At 39.0% G+C, this 14784-nt stretch overlaps 1 protein-coding gene across 9 annotated transcripts in view; it reads left to right on the top strand.

Moving 5' to 3' along the window:
- The window catches only part of DAB1 (DAB adaptor protein 1), a 409353-nt gene that overhangs the window by 247388 nt on the left and 147181 nt on the right, over positions 1 to 14784 (top strand). For all 9 annotated transcript variants that reach the window (XM_058656380.1, XM_058656404.1, XM_058656398.1 and 6 more), the window contains exon 3: positions 13121 to 13260. In XM_058656380.1, the coding sequence (XP_058512363.1) occupies positions 13121 to 13260 (140 nt within the window). The remainder of the gene's footprint in view (positions 1 to 13120; positions 13261 to 14784) is intronic.

The following is a 14784-nucleotide window of genomic DNA, read 5'->3' as shown; positions in this document are numbered from 1 at the left end:
GGAGTCCTGCCTTATAATGCAGTGGGTGTAGCCTGGCTATGTTGGAGACTCATCAGGCAGATTCCTAGACCCTCACAAGCGACTCTGAAAATAGAGCCTGGAATCTCAGTGTTCTGCTCTGTACAAAAAGATGTAAAAGTCCACATGCCCTTTGTATAGCTCTCTCCTTGGAAGTCTCAGAGAGAAACGTTTTTTAAGGAAAATATGTGCATGAATCATAAGTTGAATATTATTTTAGCTCTTTAATTAGTTTACCTTTTAGTAATAATGACAGAAACCACGTACGTACAAACAGCCCCCTAAGTATGTTTTTCCTCTTATTCTGCTCACTACCCAGCTAGTTAATTATACAAAATCAGCGTTCTCTCCCACACAGCCAGCATCTGTAATTATTTGTCCATTGCAAATCAACACCTGGATAATTGCAATTTTAAATTCTCAGTAAAATAAATTATCCTGCTGCTGGATTTGACAATCTGTTCTGAATTTGGACAACCTAACACACAATAGGGTTCTTTCCATAATACCACACTGATGTTGGACAGTCTGGGGACAAAAATCCCCCCCCCCCATTTTCAAGTGTTCCTTATCATCAGGATGGATGACCTGTGATTCAGATAGATGTGTTGAAGGAGAGAGACTCTCTCTGTTAATAATTCATGAGGTGGTCTCTTCATTGCCTTTAGGAAGGAACATCCTGCTCCTAATTGCATCCTTATTCCCAGCCAACCAAAAAGTCCCCAAACAGCTGGGCCCATTACCTCTAATGTGTATGACTTTGTTATGGTGAGCTCTGAGCCATTGAAGTTTAATATAAAAGACAGGATTCAGGCATGATGAAGGCATAGGTGTTTACTGAATGACAGCTGTGTGCCAGGAGTGTGTTAGAGTACAGCCTTTGTTATCTCCTGTGATCCTTCTGATTACTCTGGCCAGAAGTGCAGATAACCACAGGGTTGAATAGCCTATTTAACAAAAGGGTCAACAAACTCTCCTGGTACCATGTGAGTGCAGGAAGGAGCAACACCCTTTGACTCCAAAGGGTTGTTCCATTGTGCCCCTCATTAGTAGTGTGACTCTCTTACCTCCCCTATATGAATTGCTGTCCTTGCCTCAAAGGTTGCTATGATACCAAAATCACATAACTTGTGGAAACAGAACAGGTGCCATTTGGCTTCTTATTCCTCCTTCAAATTTTGGTCCTCCACATTGTTTTACAGATTGAACATTTCTGTTCACCATCATCACCACCAGTATGGTTGAGACCCTAATTCTCAATGTGATAGAATTTGGTTATGTCTTGGGGAGACAAATATTTCTGTGTGAACTCAGAAGAGTAAACCTCATGATTCGATTTTTGGTTTTAGAATATAAAGGCATCTTAGAGTTTGCTTGCTCTCGCCAACCTTCCTTCTTCAATGAATATGGAAAGAAGGGATCTTTTCAACAAGCGATGAGATAGTGCCCACTTGCAAGCCAAAAAGGAGGCTGTCACCAAGAGTCAACTCTGCTGAAACCTTGACTCTGTCAGCCTCCAAGACCACGAGACTATATGGCTCTTGTTAAAACCACCCAATCGTGATGTTCAGTTGCAGTAGCCCAAGCTGACAAGATACCTATTTAAATGTTTAAGTATCTAAAACACAAAATTGAATACTCAGCCTGGGCTATGAAATGCTTGGAATCAATCTCTACTAGACGGGAAAATGCTGTAACTGTCAAAAGTTAAAAGAATTCACAGCCAAATTGAACACATTAGGAAAAAAATATATAATATTTTGGGTTTTGTGGGGTTTCAATGACTGTGCTCATTATAATTTATGACAAGTGGGAGAGAGAAAGAATGAATAATGTTGAGTGTGAAATATCTTTTCTTTTGCCATTAACTGTCTTACCAACAATGTGGAGTAGAAGACTATTAAGGACTCTAGTGTAGTCTATTGGCAATCTGCTGGTCTCATAAAAAACGCTAATTGCCTGCTTTCTTCCCATCCTAATCCTGACAGTGGTGCCTGCCTGTGTTGAAGCTTCTGCAAGGTGACTTCCAATGCATGCCCTCAACATTGGCAGGGCCTTCTGCTCCAAGTCAGGGACTTACTATTCTTCCTGACAGCATCCTTGAGGCCTGTTCAATGCCTGGGAGACTAGCCTGATTTAAATTCAGAGAATAGGCACTTCTCAGAGCAGGAGGTGAACAGGTTGTGATGAGATTGAGAAATACTGTTTTCTAATGGCGAAGTCAATATTAAAATAACTATGGTTAGCATTTATTATATTCCACTAAAAATTTTGTTCTTTGAAAACTAAGTGAATAAATGCCATGGAATAGAAGAAACTGGGTCTGTACACCAGAGGTTTTGAATGGCTCCTAGATGCTTTTTCATAGTGATCTGATCCCTAAAGTCCACCAGTCACTTAAAAGTAAATAATTGCTAGCATTTGGCCCAGCTGTTTAGATATCTGTGCACCACATGGAAATGCCTGGATTCAACTCCTAGCTCTCTGGCTTGTGAATCTAGCTTCTTGCTGATACAGACTCTAGCAGGCAGTAAGCTCAAGTGGTTAGGTTCACGGCACTTTTGAGGAAGGCCTGGGTTGAGTTCCCAGCTCCCAGCTTTCGCCCAGCTCAGTCTCAGCTGTTGTGATCTACAGGGGACAGAATCAATAAATAGATGAGTGTTCTCTCTCTGTCCAGCTGTTTAACTCTCTACCTGCCAAGGAAATAAAATAAAATAAACTCCTTTGTGCAGTGTGCCTGCTGCTGTGTGTCAAGCATTGTGCTAACATGAGGAGACACAGTAGGAGACCAGCATGACAGCTAACTGGCTAATCCTCTGCCTGCAGGGGCTGGCATTCCATAGGGGCATCAGTTTGTGTCCCAGCTGCTCCACTTTAAATCCAGCTCCCTGCTTATGGCCTGAGAAAGCAGTGGAAGATGACTCAAGTTCTTGGAACCCTGTACTTAGGTAGGAGATCCAGAAGAAGTTCTTGGCTCCTGGCTTCAACTCAGCTCAACTCTGGCCATTGCGGCTATTTGAAATGTGAACAACAGTTGGAAGATCTTTCTCTGTGTCTCTTCTCTATACATCTGCCTTTCCAATAAGCCTCTCCAATAAAAATGGATAAATTGTTTTTAAAAATTAGAAAAAGACAGTAGAATCAACCACATGTTCAACCCTCATAAACTTTGAGTACGAAGGAGATAGAAAACACAGTCAGTGAAGTGTTATAAAGGCTGTACCAGTGCTGCAAGAGGACAAATGAAAGTACCTCCATGTCTTAAGGAAAAGAGAGGCAGAGGGATATAGTTGTCAAGTCTTTGCCTTTATGGGGTTAACAGAATATCACAGATTACGCTAATTTGCTTTAAGGATATAAAGGAATTATAAAAAGCATACTGTGGGAACATGTGCAGGGGTTTCTGACAGACTACTCTGTGGACAAGGAATCCTGCACTGAGCTCTTAGCTGTGAATGGGAGGGACAGGAAAGACAGGCATGGGCACTCTATGCCCGGCACAAAGAACAGCACAAAGGCATAGAGCAGGGCATGTCCAAAGATGTGGGTAATAACCACTGTGAAGGAGCATGTGAAAAATGAGCAACGATTGACCCAAATGGGGTGGATGAATTACCCAGTGACCCGGTCAATGTTGAGGAACTTGTAGGAGCTACTGAGGAGAGAATTTTAGTTGGTGAAGAGTAGGGGATAAGAAGAAGGGCTTGCTTTATAAAACAAAACCCTCATAGCAGAGGCTACACTTAAACCTAATCTTGAAATACTGATCAAGGAGACAAGGTAAGTTATACATGATATAATAAGGGCAAAAGTGAGGCATAGAGAAGCCTCACAGGTATTGGGGACCAGAAAGGAGGTGTGAGTGAGAGGCAAGGGTGCCATGCAGCTGAGCAGAAGGACCTGATCTCAGACAAGGTAGTGTGGGGTAAGGTGGCATTTGGAGCATGTCCTTTTGAGGCCACTGTGGATCATGGGTTAAAGCCTGGCAGTAGAGGTACAATGTGCGACTCCTTGATGCTTCTAGACACTGAGTAACACCTGCTCTTCCCCTCCCTCATCACTGCACCCCACTACCCACAGCCTCTGAAATACCCTGGGATCCACTCTGATGGTCAGAATGGATGGTTCCAGGAAAACACAAATACCTTATTGTGATTGTCCTTGTGCTATGATTCCCTGAGGATTTTTAAAACTGCTTTTATCTCATTCAGAAAAATCTGCAGGAAACACTGTGAAATGAAATTATCCTCTGAGTTATACAAGACAACATATTGGGACAGGAAAATAGAAGACATCTGATTATGTTTGCTTTTCAGATAAAATGTTTGTAGAAAAAACAAGATTGAGAAAGATATATATATGAAGTCAGTGGTCTATGTATATAGATTCATGCAGAAATATCATATTTTCTAGGTATATTATCAAAAACATGCTATTAATGGAGATATTTGATGAAAACAATAGGAAATACCCTGGAGACCCATTTCTGAGGGGTTAAAAAAGCCAGGGTTTATGTCCTGGCTCTAGTAGTAACCTAAGATGTGTCCTCATAGCAAGTCCTCTCTGAATTTCTGTTTGCTGATATAAAATGCAGACAATAACCACACAAGATCTTTTCTATCACAATAAACTGGGATATATAAAGTGTTTTAGTGGCGCATAGGAAGACTATTCAAACTTTAGTTGCATTATCACACCAGATATATTAGTGTATTTTCTTCACTCTAGCAAAAAAAGCTGAAGCTGGATAATGTACCGTGTTAGCTTAATGTTACTTTGACTAAAATACAAAAGGGAACTTCTTAGGTAGCAGGACGGTTTATTTCAGCTTACTGTTTTGATGACCCCAGTCTAAGATCAGGTGCACCCATTGATTTAGTCGTTCAGAGCTGCCAGAGGATATTGGAGGGATAGTCACTTGGTCAGCCAGGAAGCAGAGACTGGGAGCCAAAGAGAGCTGCTCAACAAGATTTACCCTTTTGTAGCCCTCTTGAGAGAAAGGAACAGGGTTCCAGCAGACTCTATCAGACCTTCAATCGAAGTACCCATGGTGACACTTCCTGTGAGGCCACACCATTTGAATCCACACCATCTGCCAGCCCACCCTGAACACCAAGCTTCCAACATGTGAAAATTTCAGTGGAGGACCTACACAAACCATATCCAAATTATAGCAGGTGGCGAGCACTTAGCAGCATTTTGTGACTATCCTCTGCCTAGAAGCAGTCACTGGGGCGTAGGAATTGTGTATGTTGGTGAACTTGTAATAACAGAGACCTCACCCAAATTTAAACCATCTGTACTTCTGGGCTCATTATTGCTTTGCTCTCAAAGTCTTTGGTTTCCAGGCAACTATATGATCTTTGGAATCAAATTATTGCTGTGTTGTAAGTTCAGTTCTCATAATGGAGCTTGGGATTAACATTTCTGACAGGATGCAGGCATGGTGGCACAGTGGGCTCCACAGCCTCTTGGGAAGCCCGTATCCCGTATCAGAGTGCCAGTTTGAGCCCTGGCCCCTCCATGCTTCTGATAAACCTCCCTCGTAATGTGCCTTGGAGGCATCAGGTGATGACTCAAGTACTTGGGTTCCAGCCATCAACTAAATGGAGTTCTTAGATCCTCTTTGGCTCAGCTATGTGGGGCACTTGGAGAGGAAACCAATGGGCAGAGAATTCCTGTCTCTGCCTCTCTGTGTGATTGTGCCAGGTAGGTAGATAGATAGATAGATAGATCGATAGATAGATCGATTGATCATTGAAAAAGTTGCTGCTAATTACTGTTATTTGTTTAAGAAAGTAAGTGAAATATGTATATCAGAGCAGAAATCTTCAAAGGATTCTGTGAATTTTCCTTCCTTTTGAATTCAGTAGGACAAGAGTAATGAGGTGTATGTCACATTCTCCTGCCCTCACATCCTGTCCCCCAGGTACACGAACCCCCAGCCACCCACATTAGATGCCCCAGAAACATTTGTTGAGCTTAAGGAGATCCTTTTTTAAACATGAAGAAGAAATTCTCAGACTTTTAGGGAGAGCATTGACATCCATGAATATATGTTTGAGGAATATTATTAGTAATAACATGTTTCCCTTCACAATTTGAAAACCCCAAATAATTCCAAAATTTTGGAAACTGTCATGCTGAAGACCTCAGTTTGACAAATATCTTGCAAGAATTACTCTAGATCCTCAAGCACTGCTCTCTGTGATCTTTTAGGATTACTACATCTGAATCAATTCAGTCTACTGGGTCTTTCTACCTGGAACTAAATCATATTGTTGGATGGGATTTATTAATCTGTCATTGCTGTTGTTTCCACTGGTGATTTTCATTATGTTACAATTTAAAAATCATAGCAAAGCTACATTATACTGTCTGCTACAATGGAGGTTCCATGAATATTGAGTTGTCTGTGCATGTGATCCACTGCTTAATCTGCAGTAATTTAGAGCATAGAGTTTCAATAATATCAAACAAGTGAATGAATTGGTCAGTCAGTTAATGAGAATCTTCTGTTTATCCAAATTTTGCTGCAGTATTATTTTGGTCTAAATCTCATAGCAAACCTAGGTCCATAATAGTTCTTGCGTCCCAATGAACAAAGCCTCTGAAGCATCATTGTGGTTCCCAAGACACAAGTGCTTGTGTGGTCCCTCTAAACTTTTAACATCCATCTATTCATAGGCTCTGACATTATGTTTGCAGGCACATTGATTGACTCTGAGTAATCCCAGAATAATCTAACCAAAATCCGTGGGGTGCTGCCTTTAAGAGCTTCCAAGGAAGTTCTCAAATGAACTCAATTTCAAGTAAATAGCCTTGGCTAGGGTTGAGGCTACTGATTGACACAGTGGTTAAGACACCACTTGGGACACCTATATCCAATACAGAAAACATTTCCTGGCTACACTTCCATTCCCGTTTGCTGCTGGTGCACATGCTGGGAGGTACGAGGTGACAGCTCAAGTACTTGGATCCCTGCTACGCCTGTGGGAGAGTCCTACTGAGTTCCTGGCTAACTCCTGGCTCTAGCCTCACCTCATCCTGGCTGTTGTAGCCATTTGGGGAGTGAAGCAGTAAATACAATATTAATCTCTGTTTCTCTGTCTCTCTCTTGTTTGCTCATTCTCTTTTGCTCTCTCTCACTATGCTTTTCAAAATAAAATGAAAATAAATAAATTCCCTTTACAAAGCAACAAACTGTAGCTGGGTTTGAAAAACAGTCTCATTTGATCATTCGAGATTTGACGTTTTATTCCTCTAGAAGGCTTGCCCCATACTTCTTTACATATTAAACCCTTGCTTTCTCATAAGGCCTGACTCAAATGTCACCTGCTCTCTATAGCTCTGTACTATCTGCTTCTCATCCAATAGGAACGATTTCTTTTGTCTTCATTCTGAATGGCATCCAGGCCCTGGTTGCATTCTGTTGAGCTCTGTATTTGCCCGTGTGTGACCTCTGCTGAAATGTAGCTTCCTCCAAACAGAAGAGACTACCTTTGTACACTGAGTACTGCTGGAGGCTAGCAGAGTACCCAGAACAACAAAGACTGAGGGAGAGTTATATAGAAATGGTAACCTAGCAATCCAAACTAGTATGTTTGTTAGAGCAATGAGGTAGCAATGGTGTCAAGACACAAGAATAAAATTAGAACAGGCTTAGATGAACTGCAAGTGTAATCAGCCAAGTAACATTAACACATTAACTAAGCACTTGTTGTTTGTAAGACAGTATCCTGTGTGCGTCTCTGTGCCATGTATTTAATATTCATAGGGACCCTGTGTGGCAACAACTGTTGTTACCTGCACTAAACAGATAAGTACCTGGTGGCAGACATGTAGACAACTTCCCATTGTAACCGAACTAGAGGAGTGGCTTAAAGAGTTGGGATTTGAATTTAGTTAATCTGAATCTAGAACACACTTTCTCTACAATAAAGCTGATTGGGCTCCCAAATGGAAGTAGCAGTAGTATAGGGTGAGAGTCTGTTCCCAGTTCAACAGGAAATAGTTTTTGTTTCTTCTCCGGTGAAATTTCATCATCCATCAAACAATAACAATGCCTCATTTCTGCAATGTGAATTAAATGAGAAGAACTCTGAGAAGACTGAGCATCTGCTTATAAAATATTTGTCTTAAAAGGGAGAGATCCTGCCAGTCTAATCTAGGTTCTGTCAAACAGCTATTAAAATTACTGTGGCATAAAGGAAAAGTGATAAATGCTATCACTGTTCCTGAGTGCCGTCTTGGGAAGTGCCATGCCTAGTGGTTAGAGCCATGACCTTTTGCATGACCTAGCTACAGACTGAGATCTAGAATTTGAATAATACATCTCCAAAGAAGATATGCAGATGTGCAAGGAGCACACAGAGCATAAAGATTTGAGTTTTTAGGAACATACAAATGAAAACCAAAGTGAGATATCACTTAACACTCACAAGGATGGCTAAGGAGGGAAAATAACAGATGCTGTGAAGAACAGCTGAGGCAATATTTGGAAGCCTTATACTTTGTTGGTTGGATTATGAGATGGTTCAATCATTCTGGAAAAAATATCTTGTCAGCTCCTCAAAAAGTTAAAAAAATAAAGAGTTTTAGATGACCCAAAATTCCACTTTTAGGTATAACCCAAAAATATTTTAAAATACATTCAAGGACCAGACACAATGACTCAACTGGCTAACCCTGCCCATTCAAGTGCTGGGATTCTGTATGGGCACTGGTTCATGTCCTGGCTGCTTCACTTCCCATTCAGCATCTTGTGTGTTGCTTAGGAAAGCAATGGAGGACGACCCAAGTTCTTGGGACCCTGCACTCATTTTGCAGACGCAGAACAAACTCCTGGCTTCTGGCTTCAGCTTGGCTTACCCCTGGTCATTGCAGACACATAGGGAGTGAACCAGCAGATGGAGGACTTTTCTCTTTGTCTCTCCTTCTCTCTGTAAAGTATGCCTTTTTCAGTAAAAATTAATAAACCTTTAAAAATACATTCACTTCAGAATGTTGATATGAATATTCATAGCAGCAATCCTTATAGTAGTGTAAAACAAAAACAGCATAAATGTCCAGTATCTATGGCAGTATGATCACACAATAGAGTAATATTTAGAAGAATAGATTGATACTGACACTGTGAAGCTCAAAGATGTTGTTGAGTAAAATATGCTAGGCACGCACACACAAAATCCATCCTAACAGTCTAAAATGTCTAGAATAGGAAACTCCATGGAGAGAGCAAGCGGTTAAGAGGTTGACTAGTGCTAGAGGGAGTGAGTGAATGGGGAATGACAGCTAATGGGCACAGTGCTGTTTTTTGGGGTGGTGAGGAAACATTACAAAATTAAGTGGCATATTTAAGTCTTTTTACTAAAACCACTAAACTCTTTGCTTTAAAAAGGTGAACTTTGTGATATGTGAATTATATCTCAGTAAAGCTTTTATTTAAAAATTCAAACTCTGTTTAGTAAAATAAGCTTATCCCCAAAGGCAGTGTTGTTTTGTGAAATGTGATAGTAATATAATACAAAAATATGTACAGTAAAATGAACATGAACATTTTGTGTTGCTGTTTGTCCTTTTCAGCCCTTGTTTATACTCCTGTGAAAACGTAGTCTTCCTATTTCTTACTTGTTGAGTAGTATTACTAGAAAATTAACCCTGTACATGTATGAGTTAAAACTATAGCTTTGAAAAAACTGATGAGTAGAGGAGAAGCAGAATGGAGGATATGGAGTGGAGGCAGAGCAAGGGAAGTGTGATTGTTTTATTGGATGCACAAAGTGTGTTCTCTTTATAATATTAAAATTTTTATTTTAAAAATCCGTGCGTTGATGTTAACATATTTGGCTTTGGAAGTGTTTTCTGTAAAACGGTGCTTGTTACGGAGCCTGATGCTAAGAGCAGATGTGAAGATTACAGCACATTAAAACAGAAATTTCTTGGAAAACCCATGGCATTGTAACTGACATTGTAAAGGCCTCAGAAATAGTGACCAGTTGATGATCTGTCTTTATTGAACACATGGTTTTTCTTTGGTCTATTCTAAAAAGCAGGATCATGGATGCCTTTAGCAAAATAGGCTGGGATTCATAACCAAGGATGCATGAATACTGACCCTATTCCTTACGTCTTCCATTTGTGGATACCTTGGTTGGATTTGTAATCTTTTGGTTGTGGCATTTGTTATTTATTTCTTAACTAATATAGCTGAGACGTTACTCAGGATGTGCTCATGAAAAATTGCCCTTTTAATGGTGGAGTATTTAATGAGAATCTAGATTATCTACTGCATAAGTGCCCTTCACACAAATTAGCTTGGCCCTGGGTCCTAAGCTAAATCGAGCTCCCTGAATTCCCCTAAATGGACTAATATTTTCTTATTAATCTCTGCCCTTATTCACCTGATCTGGCTCTGACCCCTCTTATGAATCTTTCTCATTGTCAGATTTCTGTGCCCTGACGGATGTTTCTTAAGTCTGTCTCTGTGTTTGACTCACTAGACAATGAATGGTGTCTAGAAGCCATTGGGTCCATTTTCAACTTTTTGCTCCATCCCCTCAGGGGAATTCTAATGCTGACATTGCATTGAGTTTTAGCAGATGCGGGCCAGTTTAGTTTTAGCATGAGATCAAAGTAAAGTTTTATGCAGCAGTTGGGCGAATGAGAAGCTGTTATGCACAGTGGTTAAGAGAGCAAGCTTGCATGCACAAAAGACATGCAAGCCACTGAAAGGCTCTGTCATCAAAACCATCAGAAATATCCTACTCAATGCATATGGATAAGTTTTGTGGCCTCTTACATCGTCAATTTCAATCTTTACCTGTGAAAACTGTATAATAAACAGTATATACCTCTAATATTTTTTGTGGGTTAAACAAGTTGATGCATACATCATGCTTTGTGATAAAGGTTACCTGATATTGCTACAATAGACTGTCTAGGGGAATCCTAGTGGTTAAAGGAATGATATTAGTAACTGGGTAATTAGTGACCAAATATGTTGAGGAGATTAAATAATGGTACTTGCAATAGCATAGGGTAACATTTTTAAAAATAGTCTTACCCACTTCCCTATAGCCCCTGAACCTTTTTACCGCAATTAACTATGTAAAGATTGTCAAATATAATAAAAAAAAAGAAAAAAAAGAAAATCCTAGAAGCAGCCTAGATCACTTGTATTGAACACTGCGTGCTTAGAGAGAGAGAGAGAGAGCGAGCGAGAGAGAGAGATGACCAAGGACCTTGTTGTTTAGCTAGATGTTTATAGGTAAGATTTATCATGATGCATGTTCTCTTAGTTCTTAGCTGTTGTCTGTGATATCTGCCTTCTCAGAGCCACAAAGTTTAATTTTTACAACAAGTATAGTTTCTGAGCAGTCACTTATGCATTCTATTAGCCTTATGGGATATTATTAAAAGGCTTTGCTGTGTTGGAACTCACAAGGATCCAGTGAAAAAGAACACCAATTGGGACAAATAAGCCGGAGGTCCAAGACTGACATTGTAGGCATTCTTTCTCTGCCTCTCACCTCCCAGAACATATAAGCTTTGTATAGTGATAACAGTGGCAACTACAACCACTTGTAGAAAACTTACCGTATTATCTCACCAAATTTACTATTGATACTGGATGTCTAAAGTAGATACTTTGCCATCACTCAATAGATGAAGAACTTAGTCTCTGAAGAATTTAATTGTCTTATAAGCAAAGGCACTATCATTTGAAATGAAGCTATCTCTTTCTAAAACTTGAACCTTCTTATATACCTACTATGACGTACAATACATTTTTATTTACAATCATGAAAACTTGAGCTTGTAAGGGTACCGACTTTGTCTACTTTTTCTCTTGCCCATAAGCATTTGGCACAAGTCACATACTTTATAAGAGATGGTTGAGTAAATGAATGAAATGGAAATCTTGCTTTGTCAATAGAAAAGCTCTTTGCCATCCTTAGCTATTGCTGATGTGCTTTCTATTTTAAGCACGATCTTAGGTAATTCTCAGCCTCACAGTAAAGAAAAGCCTTATTTTACACATCAGATAGATGAAAGGAAATGAGCTGAATTATCTCTAATATGCTCAGCCGTAAATTTCTGATGAATGAGGGAAGATATGAAAGAGAAGAAATCAGGAGTTAATGGTCTTAATATTCTGAGGGATGAATGTAAGAAGGCCAGTACATTCTGGTTTTGAAGTGTATGTGCAATCGCCAGCCCTCTAACAGGTGAAGCATGATGAGGGTGGAGAGGGATTTGAATTCCTACATACCTGTCTTATCTATTTCTTATTGTGTAGACTTGCAGTGGCTACCTGAATGCTGTTAGCCTCATTTTCATCATCTGAAAAGTGGGGATAAAACAGACAAAACATTCCATTTAAAGCGTTTGCTCAGTTCACAGCAGCTTTAATATCCTTACATTATATGGGTATGATTGAATTCTTGATTATATCATAGCAAAATATTATGTTAATCATTGAGAGAGTCTGTTGCAACATGTGGTCACCATCTTCCAAGTGTTTGGGAAGCCTATTTCCCTAAACACATGCATTATTAGAAAATAATTATTAGAAAATAATGGTCCCTAGGTTATTACTTGATACATACTGATTATTCTGGAGTATGACTATAAAACAACTCATGGCATTGGGTGTCAGAAGTGTCTTGGACCCTGGCCAAGGTATTGTGAAATATCTGAAACATAGGAGAGTCAGTTCTAATACTGATCTACAGGAATTTGGATGTGAACTTTTAGTGAGTGACTATCATTAGTTGAATGAGTACCACAAACTGAATTAAATGCTTTGCACATATTACTTGATTTATTTATGTTACTGCAACATTGGGGTGATTATATTTTTAATTTTCTTTTTATGCCTGAGGAAACTGAGGCTCAGAAGCAAGAAATATTCGCCTTACGATTTTAATTCTTAGAGAGTACATCTAGATGTATTATTGTTAATTTTTTCCCAGGGTCCAATGATTTAACTTTCTTGAAAGGTAGGTGGAATCAGAAAGCAAACAGTGGAATTGTAGCTACTTAAATCCGATAAGAGCTAAACAACTTCCTGCCTGAATCTGTTTTTCTCTGATTTTAGGACAGGATCGCAGTGAAGCCACTTTGATAAAGAGGTTTAAAGGTGAAGGGGTCCGGTACAAAGCCAAACTGATCGGGATCGATGAAGTGTCCGCAGCTCGGGGAGACAAGTTATGTCAAGACTCCATGATGAAACTCAAGGTACTGTTCAAACGCTGTATGTTCTGTCTTGGATTAAATATGAATGAGGGAAAGAAATGATTCTCATCCTTGTGGTAATACTCCTTTATTATTTAATCATTGACTCACTTGAATCACTATATGTATTCGTTGGTAAGAGCATCTATTGCTATGAAATATTTTGCTAAGCCTTTTTTGTAAAAGTTATGAATGCATCCTATTTTATTCACTTTTATCTTCATTTCTTAACACCTGCGGAAATGAAACTACAAATTTCGTAGGTTGTTTAGTCCCATTCATTTCATGAAATTTGGCCACCTTGTCATTTTTAACTGATTTTTTTTTGAGTCTGACATGTGGTGAAAGATGTTAGGTAAAGGCTGATTTAATTCATTCTTACACAGTCAACCAATGCCAGATCAACATATTCAGGAAAAAAATGCATTTATCCTGAGCATGTAAATAATTTTCTCTTGCCATTATTCCTTTGAAATTAATTATAATAGTTCTTCATGTAGCATTTGCATTGCATTAGGTATGATAAGTAGCCTTGAAATGGCTTAAAGTATATGTTAGGTGTATGTAGGGTTTTTTTGCCTGTGTGTGTGTATGTGTGTGTGTGTAAATATATGCCTTTCATGTAATGGAGTTGAACATTCATGATTTGGGTCTCCAAGGGGGGGCTATGTTTAAGCACCATTGTGGAAGCAAAGGGACCACTGTGCCTTCTTTAAATGCACCCCTTCCCCATCCGGCACCATAAAGGGAAAAAGTTTTGAAGTATTACGTAACTGTATATGATATATACAGCTGTCACAGGGAGGTTTCTTATTTTAATATTTTTTATCAAAAGATCTGAAATAAATTGGAAAATTAAATATATAATAACAAAGTTATTCCAAGACTTTAAAATATGTAAAAGAAAATATGACTTTCTCTGAGATTCTGTTCTTCATATATGTGTATTTTTTAACATTTTATTATTATCATTTTATGATACAGTTCTATATTCCCTTATCCCCTCCCCAATTCCTTCCCCCCCACCTAGTTCCTCCTATATCATTACTAAAATATAGTTCTTCATACTCAGTCATATGTCCATCATTGTGGGCATGGACAATGGCAGAGAGTCTAGCATCCTATTGTCAAGATATAGTAAATAGTTTCATTGTAAGTCCATCTTTGTCTGGAAACAGAAATGCATACCACAATGCATTCTCACATCTGGATGTTAGTCTCCATTTCACAGCTACTGTACATCCCCTTAAATGAAAGTCATGATACAAAATCAACAATAGAAAGAAAAATAGAAATTTACAATGCCATGAGGTTAAATGACATGTTTCTGGATATGACAATCTCCATTACACAGCTACTATACATCCCCTTGAATGAAAAGCCACAAAACAAAATCAACATCAGGGACAAAAAAGAAATTAACAACACCAAGAAGTTAAATAATATGCTATTAACTGACTAACGTGTAGCTGAAGAAATGAAAATCAAGAACCTTCTTGAAGAAAATGATGTCACTGCATGATTTAC

The sequence above is a fragment of the Ochotona princeps genome, chromosome 2 (assembly GCF_030435755.1).
Source record: "Ochotona princeps isolate mOchPri1 chromosome 2, mOchPri1.hap1, whole genome shotgun sequence".
Taxonomy (NCBI): Eukaryota; Metazoa; Chordata; class Mammalia; order Lagomorpha; family Ochotonidae; genus Ochotona; species Ochotona princeps.
This window is presented reverse-complemented; position numbering and strand designations above follow the sequence as displayed.